The 25,272-nt window shown below is 41.3% G+C and overlaps 1 protein-coding gene across 1 annotated transcript in view; it reads right to left on the bottom strand.

Moving 5' to 3' along the window:
* Nucleotides 1-901: 901 nt before the first annotated feature.
* CENPF (centromere protein F) overlaps nucleotides 902-25,272 on the bottom strand; it is a 57,340-nt gene continuing 32,969 nt past the window's right edge. The window contains exons 12-20 of the mRNA XM_045877226.3: nucleotides 21,125-24,522; nucleotides 16,957-19,806; nucleotides 15,526-15,678; nucleotides 12,723-12,899; nucleotides 12,217-12,378; nucleotides 9,868-10,030; nucleotides 8,019-8,492; nucleotides 6,819-6,997; nucleotides 902-1,913 (exon numbers count right to left, since the gene is read on the bottom strand). Of these exons, the coding sequence (XP_045733182.2) occupies nucleotides 1,710-1,913; nucleotides 6,819-6,997; nucleotides 8,019-8,492; nucleotides 9,868-10,030; nucleotides 12,217-12,378; nucleotides 12,723-12,899; nucleotides 15,526-15,678; nucleotides 16,957-19,806; nucleotides 21,125-24,522 (7,760 nt within the window). The 3' untranslated portion in view covers nucleotides 902-1,709. The remainder of the gene's footprint in view (nucleotides 1,914-6,818; nucleotides 6,998-8,018; nucleotides 8,493-9,867; nucleotides 10,031-12,216; nucleotides 12,379-12,722; nucleotides 12,900-15,525; nucleotides 15,679-16,956; nucleotides 19,807-21,124; nucleotides 24,523-25,272) is intronic.

The raw sequence follows: 25,272 nt of genomic DNA, 5'->3' as shown, positions 1-25,272 counted from the left end.
ACCCATGGAACTACCCAGCGAGTCCTACTGAGTGGAATCTTCCAATAACTGGAGACAGCCAACAAAGCTGATGGCCTGATCCCAGTGATGTCTACTCCGGGCCATGCCCTTGAGCACATGGCAGCCTTGGGATGATTTATGATAAGGGTATTGCACCGGACCACAACCCCAAGACACTGAAGAAAGAGGAAAGTCAGGAGATCACTTTCAGTAGATGAATGCTAAGTAGCTTAATATTACTGAAGCAGTATTCAACAAAAGAGGCTCCCTTACAAAGGCCAATTTTAAAATATAAATGATAGTATTTGTCAAGGTTTATACATCAGTCTGAACTGAAAGCCAAGAACAAATTATCTTTTACTAGTTCATGTCCTGGAAAAGTTTTTTACCCTGATTCAAGGACAAAAGGACTTGTTCCAAAGTTTTTGGTTTGATATGGCTCATAATGCCTGCATATTTTCAAACCCTGTCATCAATAAATGAGCTGGAAAATACCACATATTTTTATCCTTGCTGATGCAATTTAATGGGTGCACACAATGTGCCAGATACTGGCTGGACATATTATTCCTGTATAATTCCTATATAATCTTCATGACCCACATTCCAAATCACGTTTTTTAATATAACCAAATATATTCACTAAATATACCAGTATCATTTGTTAAAACTCTTTAAGATTTTATTTATCTGATCAAGAGAAAGAGAGAGAGCATGAACAGGGGGAGGGGCAGAGGGAGAAGAAGACTCTGCTGAGTAGGGAGCCTGATGCAGGACTCGATCCCAGGACCCTAAAATTATGACCCGAGCCTAAGGCAGACAGACGCTTAACCAACTGAGCCACCCAGGCGCCCCCAAAACTCTTTTACTTTTCTAAGAGACTGTTGACATTAGCAAGAAATAGTGCCAATGCTCAGAATGCATTTATATTTAGAAATCATTTTTACAGAAAACAAGTGATTTTTTTTATTAGGAAAAAAATGCCCTATTTTAATACAAGATCACTATTTATGAGAATGCACACTAAAAGAACTGCAACAAATTGGTCTTAGGAAGAAACAATACAATGACAGAAAACTTGATACACTGCATCTTCAAGGAGCCTGCAAAGCAGGCCCAATGGAAACACACACACAACTCCCGTCAGCCCCACACACAAGTATGTACAGGTTATATAGGCAAACATTTAGAAAACACACTGGAGGATAAGGATGAGCACATCCACATGGGTATACGTGTGCATGATTTTCCTCCATTTTATTCAACTAAAAGAAATTCTTGATCTAAAATTATTTCATACCTACCTAGCTCTACACATAGGAAATGTCATAAAGCAAAAGTTCACATTTTCCTGGGAGCTTTTCATTGGAAGTAGAGGATGTATTTTGGATTTCTTAGGGTGAAATCCACATACACACACAAGTTGCGAGATTGTGCTTGCCCTACAAGTGCAACATTACCAAAAAGCTTTATACAGCGCCATTTACGCCATGGAAGAAAACTATCAATGATGAGTTGGTAATCAGTGCTTTCGAACGTTTTCAATACTTCTACATGGGAGAGCTAAAGAGTACCATATATTTAGATTTATAAGGAAATGTTTTCTTCCCACTGATAATGTGCTCCTGACTAATGAAAAGCCTTTGCAGGCACACTACCTTCTGGACAAATCCTGCCACCTGCCAGGGTCCTGACACACAAGGTCACTTCTACTGGACCCTACAGTTCTCGCTGCTCTTGGACTCGGGGACGGCTTCTGGGCTGGGGGCGAGCCGGCCTCGCTTGGCCCTCAGGCCCTCCCTGGGGCTGTCAGCTGGACTTCTCTCAGGAAGGTTACGGACAGAGAGAGAGCTCGTGGTGGGTTCTCGGAATAGGGCACTTGAATCCACTGGGCTTTGTTGAGCAACCTTCACCTGTAACAAAGCATCTTTGTTAGAGGTTTAAATCACATTCACATTTCTACGACATGAAAATAAAGTGCTTATGTTCACCAAATTTTAAGTTAAATCCCCCCACAGCTGTTGTACACAGCTTTACCATTTCTTCTTCACTGAGGAAAGGCTCCACCTAACAGAAGCTGGGAGGATGTCGGACATGAACTCTGATGAGTCACCTTGCAAGCTTTCCTTGACACCTCTGATGGCCAAAAATGACTCACTCCCAAGGCTAGTATGACATTCTTAGATCAGAAGGTAAGCTTTTTGAGGGCAAAGACTATGTCCTCTTTACTGTTCTATCCCTAGTGCCCAGAATAGGCTTGACTATCTGGCAAATTTCAATATATGCCTGAGTGAGAACCCAAACCAGCTTTCATTCAGCCTAAGTGAACCCTGCTGTCATTCAAATGAATGTAATCCTAATGAGTAAGACTATCTTCATAGGGCGGAAGCTTTATGTACAACATTTAAAAGACCTAGAACCTGTTCCTCATTTCCGTCATTTTAAACGTTCTAATTACATTTTTTTTTAAGATTTTATTTATTTATTTGAGAGAGAGAGGGAGCACGAGCGGACGGGAGGAGCAGAGGGAGAAGCAGACTCCCCAAGAGCAGGGAGCCCCACCGGAGACTCGATCTCAGGACCTGGGATCAAAACCTGAGCTGAAGGCAGACGCTTAACCGACTGAGCCAAACAGGCGCCCCTCTACTTACATTTGTTTTGTTTCCATACTGAATTTGAATTATATCAGAATAAATAATAAAGTCTAAAAAGAGTAAATCCCCTTTCTGATGCCCTGCCTTTTAAGAGAAAGAGGGATCACAGAAAATGTGAGGCTTTGGGACACCTGGGTGGCTCAGTCGATTAAGCGTCTGCCTTCAGCTCAAGTCATAATCCCAAGGTCCTGGGATCAAGTCCCGCTTCAGGCTCCTTGCTCAGCAGGGAGCCTGCTTCTCCCTCTGCCCCTCACCCTGCTTGTGCTCTCTCTCTCTGAGAGCCAATAAATAAAATCTTAAAAAAAAAAAAAAGAAAGAAAATGTGAGGCTTTAAGAAGCAGTCAAGAAGGCAGGGTAGCTGGTAGAGTCAAGAGTTTTTGAGGTTTACACAGTCATGACAGAAGATATGGGGTCAGGAAAGAGAAAGAGGAGCAAGACAGATGAAGGATAGAAAAGCTTCATTTAGCCAAAGTTAAAGGCAAGAGTGGAGGATTCCAGCAGGAAGACCTTTGAAAGGTAAAGAGGAAGGGCACTCTTAACAAGGACGACCCATGTTCAGTTCCTACAGGGAAAGGAGCGATGTGACAGAGAGCAACGGACTCCAGTGACCTCCTTCTGAAGCAACAAGAAAAAAAGAATGGAAATTATTTCCCCATTTATATTCTTTCCATAGGAAGTGTGTGGTTTTAAAAGGCAGCTAAATACTTTTCATTATAGAAAACATAGTAAATCTGGCCAACAGATCAAATCCCTGGAAAGCTTGCCTCTAACTCAAGATTATATGCAGGACACTTAAAAGGAGCAGCCTCTAAGGATCAGGACTTAGTGGAAAATTACCATTAGTGGAAAGTTAAAGGAAAAAAACAGAGTTTTACTGGTACTTTTTTTTTTTTTTTTTTTTAAGTAGAAAGTGATACAAAAGACAGGCATTTCCCTTGAACCCATCGGATGTAGGAAAGTCAGATCTTCAGGTTCACCATTTAAGAGAGAGAGAAAGATCACTCACATTGGGAAAAGAATATCTGAGCCAGTAAAACTCTTTCTTAATCCCAATTAAATAGCCAAAGCCCACCCATTGGCTTCCCCCTCTAGACCCCATTTCTCTGACACTGAACTGAGGGAGTTATAGTCCGTGATCAGTTTAAACTGTGAATTTGATCCTCATGTTGGTCAGTTGGCCTCAGACTTTTCTCTATAAGTAGATGAGGTCCAATTCACCAAGTATTTCAACTATTAATAAGTGTAGGGGCGCCTGCGTGGCTCAGTTAAGCCGCTGCCTTCGGCTTAGGTCATGATCCCGGGTCTTGGGATTGAGCCCCACATCAGGCCCCTACCCTGACTGTCTTACAAACTATGTCTGCATCCGCCGCAGAGGCCAGAGGACAAGCACATGGATGGCCCAGTGAAAATGAACCTCATTCACAGTGAGAAACACAAGGCCCCACTAGCCTGCTGACTGACACTGTGGTGACAGCATCACCATCATCCCCTAAAATTTCGTGGCAGGCCCTCTGGCCCTGACCGCCAACCCCAGGTTCAGATCAAGTCTACAATCACAACTCGCTTGTCCCCAGCAAACGAGGAGCTCCTGGGCTTACTCATCCCAGAGACATCATAGAGAATGATCCTCACCTACTTTGCATCTCCCCCCTTGAACTAGACAGATGTCACTAAAGGTCCTGCTAAATGACCTAGGGAAATCTTTCTCTCAGACCTCGGCCAGGCACTTCAGGCGAGGGCTCATCATCCCGAGTTTCTAAGCAACTGCTTTCGGAAAAGATACCTTGGCTCTCTATTTTTCAACCTGAATGATGAAATTTGCTTAACCGATGAGGCAAGCATTTTTTTATAAGGTGACTCAGAAAAGGCTGAATTAAATTAAAAAATCAACAGGCTGGGTTTTGAAGAGTTTGCATCTAACCATGAAGTCTCCGCTGACCTCCCCTCAAGAGGAACCAGCCCCCGCTCATTTGCACGAGTGCACAAAACCGCTTCACAACTCATAAACGCTGGTGCTGACTGCAGCCTGGTGCCAATGCACTGAACACAGATTTGCAGGAAACCATGGTGACTACTCGGCATTGAACAGGCTCCACAGCAGCGTGGAAAGCAGGCCCCCTAGTGTGCAAAGCTCTGTTCCTGGATAAGAAGTCTGAACACCACATGAAAACTGCCTTTCCATCGAGTCCTCATAAAAGAAGAAGAAAAATGACCCATGTGGTGATTTCACGACAGGATTTCCTAACATACCTTTAAACATCTATTATCGTAATCACTTTAGGACAACATTAGCAGCTCCAGTCATTCAACAAATAAGCTGCTGACTGCCAGACACGGTTATTAGACACGAAGAAGACACAGGGAAACCAGAATCATAGTAAGGAGCCTCGCAGTCCTCATACTGCAGCTCAGAAGACAGATATCTAAGCAAGGAGTCACAATAAAGTGAGCCACCATAAAAGATCGAAGTACAGAGTCCTATGTACGTGTTAAGATTTTCTGTTTTAAGAGAGCCAAACAAATATTTCATTTGATCCCAGAAAGTATGAGACAAGCAGGAATGGGTATTAGCTTGTATGGAGGAGCGAGGAGGAGTGGCTCCCACTCAGCCACCATCTAAGGAAATGGCGTGGCCTACACCAGAACCTAAACCTGATGAGCAGGTCAGGACTTAGCTGGTGGTGGAAAGCTTGGTCAAGCTTGCAAGCTTCCCTCTTTAGGGACACTGGTTGCTTTATGGAAAAGAAGCTGTTCTTAGGGTCACTGGAAAGTCAAGACCTACTCCAGCACACTCTCCAGTGTTTTGTTGTTACCAGCATTCAGAAGATAGATCCAAATGTGAAGGAGAAAAAGAAAGAAAGAAAAGTGGGGTTTCGGATAGGGGGATGGGGAGGGAGGATTTGCACAAAATGGTCAATATTTCTAATACAAGTAATGGATGGGCCCGTTTTAATAAGTGAAAGAGAACCTCAGACCCTTCTTCCTCACCCCTGAATTAATAAAAATTTTATTATAATGTAAGTTTTGAAAAAACTTAAGACTAGGTATACATTCCTTAATGCTTATAGCTCTTACACATCAACATAACAAACATTTACAAATATGTTCTTGCTTTGATGCAGCTAATCCCCAATGTCTTTGTTATTTTGGTATCTAAAATCTTACTGAGGACCATGCCCATTCACTTAAAGACTCACTTATTACACTTACTACATTACACAAGTAGGGCTTACTACACTTTCAAGGCTTTGTCTGCTGGGTCAGCTACTCACATTCCATAGTTACTCAAACTAACAAGTAAGCAATCAAAGTAAAATCACAAAACTTTTAGAATTCTTGGAGCTATTCCAGCAACTTCCAACAATGTTCCTGTGACCCCCTGTTTGAGAAACACTGGGAAGAAGAATAAGACCGTGGAAGTGAGAGACAGTGAGTGTTAACTCTGGGCAGATTAAGTTAGATCTTTATGAACCTTACTTTCTTCTTTCTTCTATAATACTATCTACCATGAGTACAATGAAATGCATATACTTTGCATACATAATGCTAGTATATCTTATGGCATAATGAACAAAGATCTGCAAAGCAAATATTCTCGATGCTTTAAACAACATTTACTGGGCCGTTTGCAAGGTGCATAGAGGTCACTGAGATCATAACTCTGCCATCAACAAAGTAGAGAAATGTGTCAACAGAGCTCCTTTCTTTAGATGTCTAGTGAAATATTTGCTTTTTATAAAGTAAAGGAGTATAAAAGATAGGGAAAAAAAAATAATTGGCAGCTGGGGGGCCAGTGCATTAGAGGAAAAAGCGTGAAACAAGCAATGAGCAATGCCTGTGGCCAAAAGAAAGACGACCTCTTCAATTCCTTCAATGTACGGCTTAACACGTGCTTACAAACCCTTTGAGTCCTGATCCATGATTTCTCCTCATTTAACCCTTTCCATCAAACTCTAAGTGGCCTGTTGGATCAAGGAGGAGACTGTAGCTGCAGGATAATGTCATGTTTATCCTCGGGTCTGCTCACTACTGTCCTCAGGACTGGCTTCCTTACACTGCACGGAGGTCAGACTTTAGAGCTCCTGAGTCAGCGTCAGACCCTTGCCTGACAACACCGGGATTTCCTGGCTTTGGGACCGCAGATACAAGGTTCCTAGGGGTTACCTTCTGTGATCTGCTGCCGCCAGTTATTGGTTGGGAGGCCTCAGCATGATTTTCTTTGTTGAGACTTAGTGGGGACGGTGCTAACTTCTGCGCAGCCAGGCGGGGGCTGGTCCTAGTCGGCATGGTTGTTCTCCGCAGGATGTACGGGCTTGTCTTTCCTGTTGGGATATCAGCAAACCCTAAGGGCAAAAAAAACGCTGGCTGTCAACATTGCTAGGGCCAACTGAATCTATAATGGAAACAGCATGTACCAGCTAGAGTTCTCACCAGTATAAAAGGAACTCCAGAAACACTTCCTGCTAGCCACAGCGGACAAGCGATTAACTTCACAGTTGCCAAATCAAACAAGAAACTAGTGGGTTTTCTCTTACCAGACACACAAGAAAACACAATGGAAAAAGGGAAAATAACATTAAATAGAAATTTTTTTTCCCCACTTCTTCTTCTTCTTCTAATGAGATGTCTTAACTCTCATTTTTCTAAGATCTGATGAACATATCAGCAAGCCTTCCCATAAAATTCGGATTGGAGAGAAAAAGGAGGATCAAATGGAAAAAGGCGGGGGGGAAGCCAGCTCTTGTTTAAAACGAGAAAAGGTAAAATGGTAACATCCCCTGCTACTCAGGCAGAGACTAGGTGGGAGGAGACAGCCGACCCCGTAAAAGAGGGATTGCACTGTGTGTTCACTTGGTCTCCCTCCAGAGAGGGAGTGGACATGACAGGAGATGCATGTTCTTAGACTGGCCCGGGTCCCTGGGCCACACTTTAAGGATCAATCACTGGGTTTAAATTAAAAAAAAACAAAAAGTGTTAAGTGGCTCCAGCCAAGGGGGCCCACCCCCCACCTCACCTCCTACCTGGATGAGACATGGACTAAAGGTGAAAAAGCTTGAAAAGTGTCCTCAATTTGGGGATTTTTCAGCACAGAAACATCAAATTCCAAACAGGTTTTGAATAGTCATTTTTGAAATCTACTGGCACGTTTTGTGCTGTAAACATGAGTAATTAGATCCTAGTCCTTATCTCATGCAGAAAGGAAAATATACCTTACCAATTTAAAGGTGGACTGTTGTTTCTGAAGGTCACTTAGCACCGTTGCACAATAATCTAAAACATAAATGCTTCTGTCTTTTTTATATATGGATTTTTACAGGGAATTGCAAAAGAACACAAATAATTTTGCTTTTAAATTATGCCTACCTTTCTTTACAACTTCTGGAAGGCCTTCTGGCTCAAACTCAGTGTCTCTGGCATCCTCTGTGGGGTGAATACCACTTTTGACTGCTTTCCTACTCTTTTTAGAAAATGTCTCTGGGGTAGAAGGCGCTGTGCCTCCCCCATCTTCCCGAATCCCAGTGGACCTTTGCCTTTTGCCCGAAGCTTTATTTTGGCTGGATGACAACTTCTTTTCAGTAGCAGAAGGGGCTGGAGAGGCTTCTGGAACAACTGAATTTAGCAAAGGAGAATTCTGGAGATTAAGTTTAGACCGTGAACTCAGACGAGCAACTTGTGTCTCCAACATCTCTTTGGCTTTCTCTAACTTCTCATGGCTTATGAGCAGGGAACAGTACTTGTCCAGATATTCATCAGCCTCCTTGTTTTTCTCTTCAAGAGTTTCTTTCAGTTCTTTTATCTCAGCCATTAATTCTTCTACATTAGAATCCACAACGGTACCTGTCAAAAATAAAGTGACACATTGTACATCACTTGACACTTCTGTAATCAACACTGGACTTCATAAAGTAGATAATCTTAGATTTGTTTTTTGATTTTCGCTTAAGAGAAGTGGGGGAGATATATCTAATGTGTGTTCTTATAGATCAAACAACTCCTGTTTGGGAGGGACCATATCAAGGTACATATTCTAGTAGATTAAGTGACTTTCATTAAGATAGCTTAAATAAAATCCATCAAAATCTCAAACTTGTATTCCAGCCAACCCATCCTTCCTTGCACTTCATATAAGATCAGATGAATTGATCGATCACATCCCCAATTTTCCCCTGTCCATTCTTTCCAGCATAAGTGAGCGAACAATAAAAGTTGGTAAATAATATGAAGTCTGTTGGAATAGCTTTGGGAAACAGAAGAGGGCTAGTGACAAGACAAGTCGAAAAGAGCTCTAAAAACCATTTTTAAACAATGGAGGATCAGATGGACAAGTGCTTGGGGGATGCTTCAAAGGTGGGAGTCCTGGTCAACTTGTAGCTGTCATGGTTGGCACCAAATCCATTGGAAAAACTCCCTGGATCCACAATATACTCCAAGTCCTCGTCTCAGCAGGGAAGATCACTGACCCACCGTCTGAAGCTGTGCTCCAGAAGAGCCCTTCATATTACGCTTGCCACCACATTTCCACACAATGAGAGCATTCTACTCCGCAGACATAAGTGGAAAAAAGTGACAAGGACAGTTGCCATTTCTTTTTTATTTTACCTCCACACCCAAACATACAGCCCCTAAGCCTTCCACTTAGTGGACCCACAAGGATGGGCCAAGGACAACCAGAATCAGGGGTTGATAAATGACCAATGCCAGCTCAGAATGGCAATCTGCCTTTGACATAGGGACTGCTTAAATGGACATCTACATGAAAAACCCTTCTTGGAACAGCTCATTAGCAAAAAGTGCTGCCAGTTTTTTGTATGTTTTATAGAACAGAAGATGCAATGATTCTATTTCAAACTGCAGACTTCATTCTGAATCCTACTAATCCTATGACCCCAAGCTGAGCACAAAATTTAGAAACTGGAAAATGGATAACTGCTGAAGTCGACATGCAGTAACAGAACACCGCACTAGTTGTGATGAGCACTGGGTATTACACGCAACTAATGAATTGTTGGACACTACATCAAAAACTAATGATGTGCTATAGATGTTGGCTAATTGAACATAAGAAAAAAAACTAAAACTAAAAAAAAAAATAAGACAAAACAAAACAAAAAAACACAGCACTAAAAACATTTCTGTGCCTACACACCATACGTGTATGGTTTCACTAGTGGAAAGGAGTTTTGGCTCATGGATGTGCCCAATTAATGCCTACCTGTCTTCTGTTTCTCTTGTGAAGCTTCAAGGTGAGATAGCTCTTTCTGCAACATCTCCTTTTCCTCTTCCAGCTGTTTACAGGATTTGATCAACAATTTTATTTTCCCCTGGGCACGCTCATTTTCCTTTTTCAACTGATTTGTGTATTTTACACTGTGTGCCTATGAAACAAAACCTTGAATTTAAAATCTTGAATTTCTTTTTATGAGCATATGGGAAAATAATCATGGATATAATTAAGAATCATATATTATAAATTTAAGAATTATGATGTTCAAAATAAAACAATTCATCTTCTCTATCCGGTTTCCTAGGTCTCCCCAGTAGACACTGTGGTTTTATCGGCAAGCATAAATCTTGGTTCCTAAGACAGTGTTCTGTTAAGGAGCCTGCCATGTCTGGGTTTGTCCAATGGGAATCACACCTGGGGGGTTAAGGTGGGAGATACATGGGCATATTTTTGGTGGGTCAAAACTTTTTGATGATAGGGGTGCCTAGGTGGTGCAGTCAGTTGAGCATCTGACTCTTGGTTTTGGTTCAGGTCCTTATCTCCGGGTCGTGAGATCGAGCCCTGTGTTAAGCTCCCTGCTCAACGCAGGGTCTGCTGGAAATTCTCTGTCCCTCTCCCTCTGCCCTTCCCCTCTGTGTGCTCACTCTCTCTGTCAAATAAATAAATAAATCTTAAAAAAAAAAACTTCTTGATGATAGAATTGTGTTTCCATTTGTAGTCCGTGCCTTTGCACAATTTCAACATCCAAGATGGCATCTGTGTTGGTGACACCAAGTGAAGGCCAAATAATATTATGGCTCACAATACAAACTTAAATTCTACAGTTGCGCAAATAGAAAGCGAACAGAATGGTGGGAGAATGATAGCATCATACACTTCTCAGGAGTACAAGTTCAGGATTCCTTAACTACATCTGCAAATTCCAAGAAAAAGCTCAGACAATGATTTAGAGGAAAAGCCTGACCTGAACCAGATACAGAAGTATTTATATACAGTCTTTATTTATCCCACCTTGTGAGAATAGTCATACATTTTGTTGCAGAAATATGAATTTGATTATGAAGTATTACCCCATACCTTGCTGGGATATTATGTAATATATGGCACATGCATCGTATTATGTAATATCTAAAAAATGCAGACTTCTAAAACAAGCTAGCTCCAAGAGTTTCCCATAAGAGATCATGACCATACAAAGGCGGACCAAACTATTTAAAAAAAACAAAGAACCTGAGCATCACATTCATGTTGCAAGTAGATTTCTGCAATCTGAGTGGGCTCAACTAACAACGAGCTATTTTGTACACAGTATGTGTGAATACAGACATTCCCCACGATAGAACTGTCAACAATTAGATGAGCAGAAAGCATACCTGAAACTAAAGTATCATTTTATTACCAATTTTACCTCAATTTTTTTTAAAGGCAGAAAGTGAGCAAATAAAAAAGTAAACCTGAAGCTCTTCTTTCTGTTATGAAACCTAACATGTCTCATTTTGTAGCAGCAGAACATTAGTGATCATGAATGTTATCTTGACTTTTCTTAGTTTGTATTTTATTGGTATATTTCCTTCACCTTGAGAATTATTTAAGAGCTACAGACATAAGAAGTTTACCCCTACTTTTGTTTCAATGTATGAGATACGCGATATCATAATTTTTGCAATTTAAATCACCTTGAAGTAAAGACCTTTGTAGATATTTCTCTTCCAGGTTCTTTATTATATATCCTAGATGGTATTCATCTTATGAAAAATATCTGTAGGAATCAAAAAGCCTCTCTTTCTAAGAAGTAGAATTACTGTAGCACCACCTATAATTGGGGGAACAATCCCAAGACTACAGTTCACCTTTTTTTTGTAAAGGAGAAAGTTTTATGACCCTTGCATGGAGAGGAAGAGGAGAGCGTACATATATGTGTGCATGACCAAGTGTTTCTTGATCTCCCCATGAGCCATGGGAAAAGTGGGTTTGGTGACAGCAGTGAACTTAGAGACCCATCAAATAAGACTTTGGAATTACCCACGAAATTATTATCTACAGCTGGAGAGGCCTGCCCTAATCTGCTATCACCTGGATCTTCATATCCATCTCGAGAAAGTCTCTTACCATCCTCTAATTTGAGAGGATTCACTGAACAATGCATAAGCTGTGAGACCACAGATCATCCACTGATTTTTAAGAAATAACTCAGCAGAGAACTGATGCTTTTATTTTTGACTACCGAAAAAAAAAAAGCCATAACAATTAAAATGAAAGCATTCATTCCATGTGATGAAAACCACCATTACCTGTATGAATCATTCTAAGTCATGAAGTCATGCAAAAGGAACGTACCTCGGTCTTCTTCAGTTCTTCTAAAATCTGAGTGGTAGCTTTCAAAGAATTACTGAGTTCTTCTTTACTGGACTTTAAGACATCTACCTCCACCTTCCGCGAGCTGAGACATTCTTCCTGAGAAGACAGTTTGTCTCGGTATGTCTGGATTTCCATTTCATGCTAAGATGGAAAAACGTTACTTTAGTCAGGAGGCTCAGCTAAAAAAATTTCAAGGAAAACAAACAATAATGAAAACGGCTGTCCCAAGGACCATTTCAAATAATCCTTGGGACTCTGCTATTAATCTATTCCAAGATGGAAGGAAATATATTTTAAAAGCTCACGTCCTAAAATAAGACCTGTGAGGTAACTGTGGAAGACCCTGCAGGTAATATGATGGGACCCTTCAGAAGACTGTATTATGCAATAATGCAGAACACTGACCTTCTTGTAAAAAATGCCTCATTACCATGGTCCACACACCACTCTCCGGCTCCTCCAGGGACCAAACCCCAAGTTTTTACCTGTTTGTTTGTATCCAGAAGCAGAGCCTGGTGTTTCCTTTCAGCTTCCTGCAGCTGTAGCTGATACTCAGCTATTTCTTCTCGCGCTTTCTCTTCCTTTTCCATCTGGTTCTTCTGTACGCAATCCAAATTCTTCTTCAATTCACTATTTTCTAGCATGAGTTCCTTCAGTTGACCCTAATGAGAAAAGTAAAAAAATCATGGGAAAATAATTAGGAACCTGGATATATAGCTTTAGGAAATACTGAGTACTGAAACGAAAAAAAAGAAAAAGAATTTACAGATAAGAAAAAATCTACATAGAATAGTGCTATAACCCTTAGTGATGTGCTCACTTGAAACTGACTTCACCTCCAATGACAAGTTCTTTTACTCCAGCCCAACCACCCCCAAGGTCACATCCACTAGGACCACAGACTCTCTAAGAACCCAGCTTTAGCTGAACCAGTCTGGACCGTGCCCTCCTAGGCTTCCAGGCTCCTTTACTGAAGTGCTTGCACTGCAGAAATTCCTTGACATCATCAACAGTACCCGCACCATCCCCACCGTCACACTCAAGCCCCTCCAGACTTACGTTTTCTTCCTTGACCAGCTTTGATTACATGTTCTATCACTGGGAGAATTTCCTTCCAAATGCCCTCACCTCTTTTGTCCCTCTCTCCCTTCACTGTGTGAGACAGGCAGAACTCCAGCTCCGAAGGCCCCTGTGTTCTCCGGGCCTGATCCCAAATGACTGCTTCTATGTGTTTCTATACACGCTGCGTTGACTTCCTCATCTCCATGGACTCAAGCCCTACAACCTGGTTTTAGCCCACCTCCTCCTCAAATCGCTTTCCATGGTCTCAGCAAACTCCCCATTGCAAATCCAAGGAGCATTCTTCAGCCCGTCCAAGCTCTAGGTAGTATGTGGTGCTGCTGACCGCTCTTCCCTCCCTGAGACCCTCCACTCCTTGCTCACCTCATCACACCTTCCTGTTCTCTCTGCTGGCTCCTCCTCCTCCATCTTCTCTTGCATGCGGAGGTCTCTGCACCGAACCACCTTCTCTTCTCCAACTGTATCTTCTACCATTCCCCCAATTTGTGAATACTACCTAGATTCCAAACTAGCCACCCTAAACCTTCCCTTTAAACTCCAGCCTCATGTATTTGGCATCCCTTTAGATTTTATTCTAATTCTCTCTAATCTCTTTTCGTATCATTTTCTAGCTCATAATGGCTTCCTTTCAATTTCTAAAAAAAAAAAACTAAGATTTTTCCAATCTCAGAGATGTTGCCACACTGCTCTCTAGACCTAGAAACTTCCTTCCTCTGCACTGTTTCTCACACGGCTGAGCCCTCATCCTGCAGGTGACATTCTCTGACCTCCCTACCTAACTTAGGTTCCCCACACATCCCACTTCCCAATTAGTCTGCCGTAAAGAATGTTGTTTGATTGGGGCGCCTGGGTGGCTCAGTCGGTTAAGCGACTGCCTTCGGCTCAGGTCATGATCCTGGAGTCCCGGGATCGAGTCCCACATCGGGCTCCCTGATCAGCAGGGAGTCTGCTTCTCCCTCTCCCACTCCCCCTGCTTGTGTTCCCTCTCTCGCTGTGTCTTTCTCTGTCAAATAAATAAATAAAATCTTAAAAAAAAAAAAAAAAAAAAAAAAGAATGTTGTTTGATTTATAGCACTTGCGAGCTTATGCTTATCTTCTATAGCTCCTATTTAATGACTTATCGTGTGTCTAGACCGTAAGCTCTCTGAGTGCAGAAACCACAGCACAGCACTATGGACTGGAGGCTAAACACCTCCCTTTGCCTTCTAAAGTAGAGCCTGTAAACCAGATTCGAGTTGGGATACTCCCAAGCTGCTCAGTACCAAAGGAAATTCCAGCAGGTGCAGTACTCAAATATTATTCGTACAAACTCCTTCCACGCAGCATTGCCAGAAAATTCCATGAGTCAGTTGCTGAGATGAGATGCCAAACCTTTTCGATTTTCATTAGATTAAATACTGCATTTAAAGGACACATTTCCCCAACTCCTTACACAGGCCCTGACCAATAGCATGTCAACTCTTTGTGACTGCTCTGGGTCGCAATCACAACTCTGTCTCATTACCCTTTGCTAAGTACCTCCCAGGGATGAATGTGCACGAGGACATCATGGATATGCGAGTGTTCACCGTTTAACCAGGTTTGGCAAACAGGTTTCATTGAACTTGCCAGCTCTGTGTGCATGGTAGCTGCTCCATGGGACTCAGTGTGAAGAGTTTCAGGAGGAGGGGAGGGCATGAATCAGCAATGTCTGCTCTGCAAACAGCGGTGGGGAGGGGTGGCCCAGATGCTACAGATCTGCCACAGGAACCCTGCCCTAAAATAACATCCCAAGACTGTTCCAACTTTACACTTCTCTGTGACTTCCCCTGACTTTGCAGTTCTTAGCAAGATCAGGGCATCTGTCTCTGGCAACGTTCTGGCTCCCCATCTGAGGCAGGCTAGAAAAGCCGATAAACCTGTTGAAAGCTGCAGGAAATCTATTTCTGATGCGAGTTAATGTAGTACCAGGCTCGCCTTTCATGTAAAATATTTGGGCTCCATGACAGGAATTTTCACGTGTGCTGAAGCCGCTTGGGGCTTCTTCTGGGCTCTCGACAGGGTTGGAAGGTGAAGATGAGTGCAAGTCTCATTGTGACTGAAGTGTGGGGCTATTTTTTTCAAAAGCTAAAAAAAGTCTGGTACATTCCAGGTCTTAGAAAAAACAAACAGGGAGAGGGTGTGCACTGCATTATCAGAGCATCATGAGCACGTCACAGAGAAACTTACCTTGCTGCTCTTTATTTCCTCCGACATTATATTTAATTCTTCAGTTAGCCTATTTTTCTCCCCAATAAGTTCTTCTTTCAGCTCTGTTGTTTTCTGTGCCATCTTGTGCATTTCCCTCTGCAGCTCGGTTTCCTTCCCAGTCATTGCGTTTACCTGAAATTTCATCTTTTGTTAGGATCTGCTTTGGGTTGCCTGTTTTGTGCAAATTAATCACTCTGATACAACACACTCATAACATTTCCTTTCACCTTCAGTAATAAAATGGAACCGGGCTAATCCTCCCTTTACTAATCCGCTCAACTACTATCCTCAAAACCTACTGGCAAGCTTACCTTTTCTTCTCAGCCAAGATTTAATAAAAGAAGACAGCAATAAGGAAAGCAATGACAAGGAGAGCTAATATTACTAAGTCTTAAAATCCTTCATAAAGGTATTAATTTGTATTAAACATAAACATTAGAAACCATTGTATGAGGTAGCGCCTTATTTTTTATCAGTTCTGGGATCTCTACTAATCCCCCAATGCCATACCAATCTGCAAGAAACATGCGTAGGATTAGTTAAAACCAGTTAAAGCCCTATTGTTGGCATTTGCCCCTAACGTTGAGAGAGCCTGGAAGAATTTGCCAAATGATCTCTATCATAACTGCCATCTCTTGCAAATTGTGTCAAAACTTGAAATTCCTGGAAAATATTATAGGGTTATGATTGATCCCATTTTCTGGACACTCCTTTTTCTTTCAGTTTTTACTGGGCAAATATTAAATTTGAAGCAATCATTTTCCTAGATCAGTATATAAGCCTACAGGGCAAAAATTTTTCATTACTAACTGAGCCCCCTGATGGCAGATTTTCCCCTTTAACCACCAGCTAACCAAACAGGAGGTTGCACAAAGAGAAGGTATAAGAGGGGCTGAAAGCACAAAATCCCCGAGACATGTCCTGGGAGGCATGAGGGTTCTGTTGGTTACTGTTATATCAGCCCCTTTGATAGTACTTTCTCCTAAAGGCAAAAAGGCAGGGCAGGGGCACTGGGGCTCCGGCCTGATCCTCACTAGTAACTGTTACAGTCTCCTTGACAGGAGTTCCCAGCTGAGTACTGGAAAGCTAGGACTCTAATGTACTATAAAAAAGAAAACTATAATTAGAACCAGGAACTATGCCTAACCCAAAGCTTCTCCCATGCCCAGGTGCCACAATGAAAACCTGGGCTAATCCATAGAAGTGTCCCATGTAAATGTGTGCCAAAGCAAAGAGTCACTGCTGCTGGAGCCAATTCAACGCCCCCAAAGTTCAAGGTCCCACAAACTTAAAACCTTTACAGAGTTTGGTCCCATACGGCAGACACTGTCCAGAAGGAAATCTGATTCACACAGTGGTTTCCCTCCCTCATGACTACATATTCAAACGTACATAGCTTAGGCCACTTACTTTTTCAACAAAGGACACGTTTTCCATTTTTGTCATTTCAAGCTCTTTCTCCAGATCCTTGTGAGATTTCTGTAGTGCTTCTAAGGTGTCCCGCAAAGTGTCATTTTTGGATCGCAGCGCTTGGATCTTCTGCTCCAATTCCATCAGCAGATTATCCAGTTCCACTTTTTGCTTCTTCCAAAGCTGCTGTTCTCCTTCCACCTGGGACAGTTTAGAGGTGAGCAGCTCTTGGTCTTGAATTTGATTTTTCAGTATGCTGATTTCTTCCTCCTTCTCCTCTAGCTTCTGTTTGCAATCTTCTACTTGTTGAAGGAGGCCATTTGCAGAAGCCTGCACATTAAGGTAATTATTCTTGACCTCGTCAAGGCCTCGTAGTACCTGAGCCTTCTCGTGTTCAAGAGCATCTACTTGACTGCGCAGATTCTGTGCTTCGGCCTTCCAGGTGTCTTGGTCATGACACAAGGCCGCCACTTTCTCATTTAGCTCCTTTATTTGCGTTTGAAGCATCTCCACTGCTGTTTTAGATTCTTCTCTCATCTGTACATTTTCTTGCTCTTTTTCTTGCAATAGATTTTCAAAGGAAGAATTTAATACTTCTAATTCAGATACTCGTCCTTGCTCCTTCCGTAATTCTTTTATCACATTTTCTTTTTCTGACCTTACATGGACAAGATCTAATTCCAAATCTTTCAGGTTTTGGGCCATCTCCTCTATTTTTGCTTTTAGAGTCCCCACCTCTGCTTTGGAATTCTCAGCCTCAAGGATCACGCACTCTTGGTTTTTCCCGGATATCTCTAGTTCTCTTTCAAGGTTCTCTACTCTATCCTTAAGCAAGTCGGCGTGCTGTTCACTTTCCCTCAGTGTTCCCAAGACCTGGAGCTGCTCCTTTTCATCAGCTTCCAGGCGGACTTTCAGCTGTTCAATGCTGTTCCTCAGCTGATGTATTTCCTGCACCGAGGAGTCTATACTCTGTTCTTCGACCTTCTGGATTTCTTGGTCACGACACAAGGCTATTACTTCCTCAATTAGCTCTTTCAGTTGTGTTTGGAGCATCTCCAATGCAGCTTTGGATTCTTCTCTCATCTTTATTTTTTCTTTCTCCTCTTCTTCTAACTGACCTTTCAATGAAGAGAGTAATGTGTCTAATTCAGACACTTGACCTTGTTTTTCTTGTAGTTGTTTTATGAGATTTTCTTTTTCGAACCTTACTGTGCCAAGGTCTAATTCTAAATCTTTCAGGTTTTTGGTCATCAATTCCATTTGTGTTTTTAGGGTCTCCACCTCTGCTTTGGAATTCTCAGCATCAAGAATCACCAGCTCTTGGTTTTCCTCTGACATCTGCAGTTCTCTTTCAAGGTTCTCGACTTTATCCTGAAGCGAATCAATCTTACGCTCGCTCGCTCTCAGTTTCTCTAAAACATGCAGCTGCTTCTTGTCATCAGCCTGAATGCGGACCCTCAGCTTCTCAATGCCTTTTCTTAGCTGGTGCACTTCCTCCTGCGTTGAGCTCAGCCTCACTGCAACCTCACCCTTCTCCATCAGCGCATCCTCCAAGGCCTTGGCGATGGTCAGCTTTTCGTGTTCCGATTCATGCAGTCTGGTCTGCAGGCTTTCAGATTCCCTTGCAAGTGATTCTTTCTCTTTATTCAATTGTCCGATTTGGATTTCCAACTCACTTTTTACCAAAGACAGGGCCTGTGAGTCCTTTTCCAAACTCTGCAGCTTCTCCTGGAGACAAGTGTTCTCTTCCAAAAGCTCAGTTACGTCAGAGGACAACGTCTGAACAAGCTGTGTTTTGTCCTTTACCTCTGCTCCAGCCATATCAATGTGATGGAGACATTCACCTTGATGAGATTCGAGCTCACGTATTTTCTGCTTCATCTTCTCAGACATCAGATCTAGTTCTTTATTTTCTTTTGACAAAGTATCTAATTCTCCATGAAGCTGGTTTCTCTCACTGGTGACCACAGAGAGTTCTTCTTCGAGGCGGGTTATAACTTTCTGCTTATTTTCATTGTCTTTTTCTAAATATAGCTTCTCTGTCTGAACTGTCACTAAGTCAGCTTCCACAGAGAGGGCGTGATGCTCGATGCTACCTTTCTCAGACTTTATCCTCTTTAGCTCATTTTCCACATCAAGAAATCGCTCTCTCCAGTTGTCGTTCACCTCAGCCACATTATCTTCAATAACTGCATGTGACAATTTATCTGCACCTATTTCTAAATTAGAATTGAGACCTTCTAAACTTTCTGTTCTCTGGTGTAATTCCTGGTTGTCACAAGAAAAGGATTCCAATCTTTCACTTAAGTTTGATTTTTCTTTCTTGAGTTCCTCAACTATTTTTTCTAACTCTATACATGCTTCCATCTTGGTGGTTACTTGTGCTTCCTGTAAATTGAGTTTTGAGTCTAACTCTTTTATTTCACTTAGTAAACTTTCAACTTTTTTGTCACGTTCCTCTATGACATGAAGTAACCTCAAATTCTCATTTGATGACTCGTTTACCTGCAGTTGAAGATTCTGAATGGTGACCTGAGTCTCCAGAAAATCCATAGGTACCAGAGCATTAGGACCAGAAAGTGACAATTCAGAAATGCGTTCTAAACAGCCCTGGGTTCTGTCTTCAGCTGGAGTCTCATAACTGGCTTCTGGGGATTGTTCCCTAGACCATTCTCGTGTGAATCTGACTGGACTGGTCTTGGTTATTTTTTCTGTCTCTAGATTGAGGTCCTGCTGAACACCTTCTTCACAAATCTGATGAATGTCACGCTTTGGTGTTCTCTCTTGCGTTTCCAAAGTATATTCTTCTGATTCTTTTACATCACAGCTATTGTTTCCACCCCGAAGAGCCTGTAGTTGTAATATACAATGAGAATTCATTTTACTTTTCAAGAGGAATCAAAATAGAATAAATAGGCTTAATTATTACTTTATAGAAACTGGCTTCTTGCCTCTGCTAAACACATCTCTTCAAATGGCATATTTCCCACCCCATTCTCCTCTCTCAATCCAAATACCCAACACAATTAAACAAACATTCAATAAGTGTTCTCCACAGGCAAGGCACTGGGTAAGGTATTGATCATGAAGACAAACCCTTCAGATCAGTTATTTGATCTAAATTGTAACATTTAAATTTCATATTTTTTTCTTGCTAGAAATGTCCTTGGTAGCCTAAATATAAAATTTCTTTTTGTGATTATCAAATAAGAGGCTAACAAATTCCACATAAAATGTTCAGCTTACATCTTCAGCATTTACGATATTCTTCACTGAGAGAAGTTTTCATGACCAGATCCCCAGCCCAAGGACTTAATCACAGAGCCAGCACTAACTATTCATATTCTTGGATAAATTACATGTCTGGATCTCACCTTCTTCTCATCTATAAAATGGGGATCTGCTGCTGTGACCACTACGACCCATCATGTCACCACCTGCCCTCCCTAATTTACTGAGGCAGACAGACGGAATCAAGTGAGACTTGTCAACGGGTCAGCATTACTAGTTTAGCTGATAGACTAGAAAGGGCGAAGTTATGACTTAACAATTTCATATCCCAATAAGAGATGTCTCTTTAAAGGACTGATAACAAACCATAGATTTGTAACAGAGCAAACTGATAAGAAAATTACTCAGTAATATGTAATAAACTCCTGCATTTAGTTTCATGACTTTAACTAATAATGAAATAGTCTGAAAATGGCAAGAAAACTTAAAACTCGTATCATATTGCCATCCATACTCTAATTTAATATTTAACTATGGTTTATTACCACAGTTATTATTTCACTCACAAAGAGTGAAAACACATACATATCCTCAAGATGACTTCTGACTCCATAATATAATTTTCTCCAGGAGACTTTAAAAAACATCTTTAGTAATTTCCTACATGTAAATGTTTGAGTGGAATCATCATAGAAATTTACATCCCCCCACCCCCACCCCAATCAGGCTTACTAATTTTTCTAAAGTTGTGCTTTGTTTAAAAAAAACAAAAAACCAAAAAACTTTTGGTGTGTGTGTGTATATGTTTGTTTTTATACCCTTGAACTCTAAAAATATTTTAAGTTTGATTTAATGTAGATTTCAAGTCAACAAACATTTCTCGAGCACCTGCTGGGCATGTAACTGGAGAAACAGCATGTAAATCCCAGGTACTTACATCTTCTATGTCGGTGCCGTGCAAAGACCGAGAACTCAAGTCCAGACCTTGTAGCTGGAGTCGTGCTACTTCTAGTTCAAACGACAGGTGTTCAGTCTGTTTCTTTTCTGCTGCCAACTTGGACTCCATCTCCATGGTCACGCTTGTCAGCTTCTGCTGCCACTGTTCATTTTCTGACATATACTGCCTCCTGAGACAGTCGAGCTCTTCCCTTTCGGAAGTTAATAACTGCTCGAGCTCTTTAATCTCCTTATTTTTCATAATCTCCTGACTTTTGATTTTGTCTTCTAGCTTTTTGAGGGATTGCAGGTACATCTGACAGAGAGTCTCAAGTTCTTCAATGCTCCTCACTGGGGCAGACAGAATTTCTTTCTTGGTCAGATTCTCCTTCTCCGGACTGCAGCAAGATCTTTCCTCTATATTAGACTGGTTTGCTGAAATATTCCCATCTAAATTACTCAAAAGTGATGTTTCTCCTGTCTGGTCTAAAAGGTCTTTGCAAAAAGAAGATTCTCCCAAACGTGTAAGGCTAGGGCTGTCAGTCACACAAGAGAATGATAATGACAGAAAATGCCCTTCCTCGGGTCCCCGCATCTCCTCCTTTACCAAGTCACCTTGGAAGTTTCGCAGACTTGTTGACAAGATCGAATTTTCAGCCTTTAATGCGTCCACATAAGACTGTAGCTCTGACATCTTAGAGCTCACTTGACAGTGCTGATCATGTAAAATTTTGTGTTCGCTCTGTAAAGATGAGAATTTCTCCTGTAATTCAGCGAAGTGCATTTGAACTTCATTTGACAATGTCAAGTGCTCATAGCAATTACTGTCATCCAAAGGATTTAAGGACACACGTTTCTGCTCATTTTGTCGTTCACCAGATTCACCTTCCGCCATTTCTTTCACCAACTCACCTTGGAGAAGGCCATTTTCGTCGTTTATTTTAACTTCATTTACTAGTTTCTCCATCTCCTCTGCCATTTTACTAGTTGCTGTGATACATTCTGATCTTGAATCATTCAGCTCAGACATTAGCTCAAGCTTTTCAACCTGCAGCATCTCACACATCTTCTCTAGCTCACTCAGCTTGCTCATTGCTGTTTGGAGAGAGCACTGCAGATGCGCATTGTCATTTTGACTTGCTGACAACTCATGAAGCACTGAAATATACTTTTCTTCTGTACCTGCGTCACAGTCTTTAGGGCCACTAAGTTCTTGTGACTGGGCATCGCATTGCAAATTTCCAGTTTCTAATTCTATTCCAATCGTCTGTAGTTCGTGCTGTAGGCATTGCTTCTCCTTCTCGCTTTCCTTAAGTTTTAATTCCCTATTTCTCATCTTAGCTTCTAATTGTACCAACTGTGCATTATAACAGTCTAGAGAAGGATCTTTAACTTCAAGATCCATCGGAAGTTGAACATGACATTTATTTATCTCACTCTCTCCGACCACAGAGTCGCTAATTGGCTCTGATTCTAGAATCTCATGCTCTTGTTTCATCTCAATTAATGTCATCAGGTGCTCATTCTCTTGTACTAAGGCATTAAGTTCCTTTTGCATCTTACTTTGTTCTTCCTTTAAGGTCATGATTTCTTGCTTTAAACCATCCGCCTCACTCTCGGACCTGTTTTGGATATCTGCAATCTCCGATCTCAGATCTTGCTGCACTGCCCCCAACTCCAGTGCTAGATTCTGGTTTGTTTCTTCAGCTAAGGCTAATTTTGTTACAAACGCTTGGTGTTCCCTTGCAAATGTTTCCTTTAGATGATCCAATTCCTTTTGTCTATTTTCACAAGCACTAGTGCACTCATTTAGCAAGCATTCTAATTGAGAGTTCTTTTCTTGAGCTGCTTTATATTTTTCACTAAGATCCTCAAATGCACATCTTGTTTCTTCACATCTTTGTTGTAAAATAAGTCTTTCTTGCTCATACTGATTGGATAACTCTGAAATGCTTTTGTCTCTTTCATCTATACAGTTTGAAAAACTCTCACTTTTTTGGATTAAGTTAATCTTCTCTTGATTTAAGGTTGCATTAATTTCCTTAAGAGTCTCATTCTCTTGGGTCAGATCTTCAATTTCCTTTCTGTATAAAGAAATGGTGGAACTCAGTTCCTTTTTCTCCGAGCTCAGGGTTTCAGACAAGAGTTGTAGCTCCTTTAGAGATTCTTGAAGTAAATGGTTACTCTTTTTATATTCTTGAATCTCTGCTTGCTCAGTTTCTAATTTTTCATTCAAAAGCTGGAACTCTCTTTCCTTGTTCTCCAGGGCAGCTAAAGTTTCAGCAAAAGCATTTTGATGAACAGAAGTGTCTTCTTGTAACTTACTAATGCGTTGACTTGTTTCAACCACAAAACTTTGATGCATCTGCTCTGCTTTAATGAGATTTTCTTCTATTTCTCCTCTGATTTGCACCAGTTCTTCACACTGCTTTTGTAGATCTGAGTTCATCTGCTTTTGAGACTCTAATGAAAACTCAAGAGACATGACTCGATTTTGTAAGGTGGCTGAACTTTTTGGACCTGGGTCTGCTTCTAGATAGCATTTGCTCCTCTCTGAAGGCATGCTTCCTTGTTCTCCAATTATATTTGCAAAGGAATTATTCATTGCAGACTGCTGTTCAAAAGCCAAAAGACTTCTGTGATGAGCCTCATTTGTCACGAGAGAAGAATCTTTGGATTTTAGCAGATCCTGGAAGCTCTCATATTCAGCCTGCAAGTCTTGGTAACGCTGGTCTTTGTCTATGACTTCACTTGACAATAACTGAAGCTTGTGTTCGAGATCTTCCACTTGCCCGGTAAGCTCAGAAATCTTCAAGCGCATGTTCTCTATTTCCTTCTTGTGTTTCTCGTCTGAGACCTCGGCTTTCTGCTGCAGGTCTGCATAAGCTTCTTTCTGTGTCTCTACCTCCACAGTCTTGCTGTCTATCACATTGTGAAGGTTTCTGATCTCAACACTGAGATTTTCACTTTCCATCTCCAGCGTTCTCACTTTCTCATTGTATTCGTGACTTTTTATTTGTTGTGTCTTGAGACAAGTTTCCAAGTGATTAATTTTACTCTGCAAGCTTCCCTTTTCTGATTCCAGCTGACTTAAAAGTTGTTCATTTTCACTTTTCCAACGAGCAAACAGAGTCTTCTCTTCTTTCAATTCTTCATATTCTTTCTTTTTTAACTCCAAAGCAATCAGTAAAGCTTCGGACTCTTTCTCTATTTTGCTTAACTTATCGTTCAGTTGTTCAATGTGATGCTCCCTTTTCTTCAAAAGGTCTTGAGAGCAATCTCGCTGCTTTTCCAAATCAGCCAAGGCAAGCTTCAGTTTTTCTAAAGTCAAGGAATTCTCTTGCTGATTGATTTTTTCTTGAAGATCTCTTAACATGGTTTCCTGAGAGGCATTCTTAGCTATTAAAAAAAAAAATTTTTTTTTTAGTTGTCATGTTTTTAATAAATATTTATTCTACAAGAATTCCAACACTTTAAAAAAAAAATCTAAACAAACATAACAGCCTCTCAAGCCCTAGGACAATCAGCATTATTGCCTGGGTACCTCCTGGAAAGTAGATCACCTGATAATTATCTGAGCATACATACAGACAATGAGGAAATGGTCCTCATAAGGATGATAAGAGGGACGTCTGGGTGGCTCAGTCGGTTAAGCATCTACCTTCGGCTCAGGTCATGATCCCAGGGTCCTGGGATAGAGCCCCACATCAGGCTCCGTGCTCCGCGGGAAGCCTGCTTCTCCCTCTCCCTCTACCCTTCCCCCTGCCTCTGTGCATGCTCTCCCGCTCTCTGACGAATAAATAAAATCTTTAAAAAAAAAAAAAAAAAAGGATAAGACATTTGTTCATCTTCTTTCTAAACTTAATAAAAGTGTTGTCACATAAAACAGCAATAAATACTTATTCTGAGAAAGAAAACTGTGAAAAGAGCAGCATTGAGGTAGTAATATTCTATTTCACTACAGAGTAATTCTGATTTCCCAGAAAAGTGAGTAATTATTCCACCTTGTTAGCCAAAAATCTACAGGATTGGGCTTAAGTACAAAAGAGTAAATAATGCTGTGTATCAGTAACTCTCACAGGCTACAGGTTCTATCGAGGAACAATGTTACCCACATCCCAGCCCCTTACAGTAAGTGTCTATGAATAG

This window comes from Mirounga angustirostris, unplaced genomic scaffold (genome assembly GCF_029215605.1).
Source record: "Mirounga angustirostris isolate CCGP_5_RB_7025 unplaced genomic scaffold, mMirAng1.0.hap1 SCAF_6, whole genome shotgun sequence".
Lineage (NCBI taxonomy): Eukaryota > Metazoa > Chordata > Mammalia > Carnivora > Phocidae > Mirounga > Mirounga angustirostris.
The sequence above is the reverse complement of the archived record's forward strand: the minus strand, read 5'-3'. Positions and strand labels throughout refer to the sequence as shown.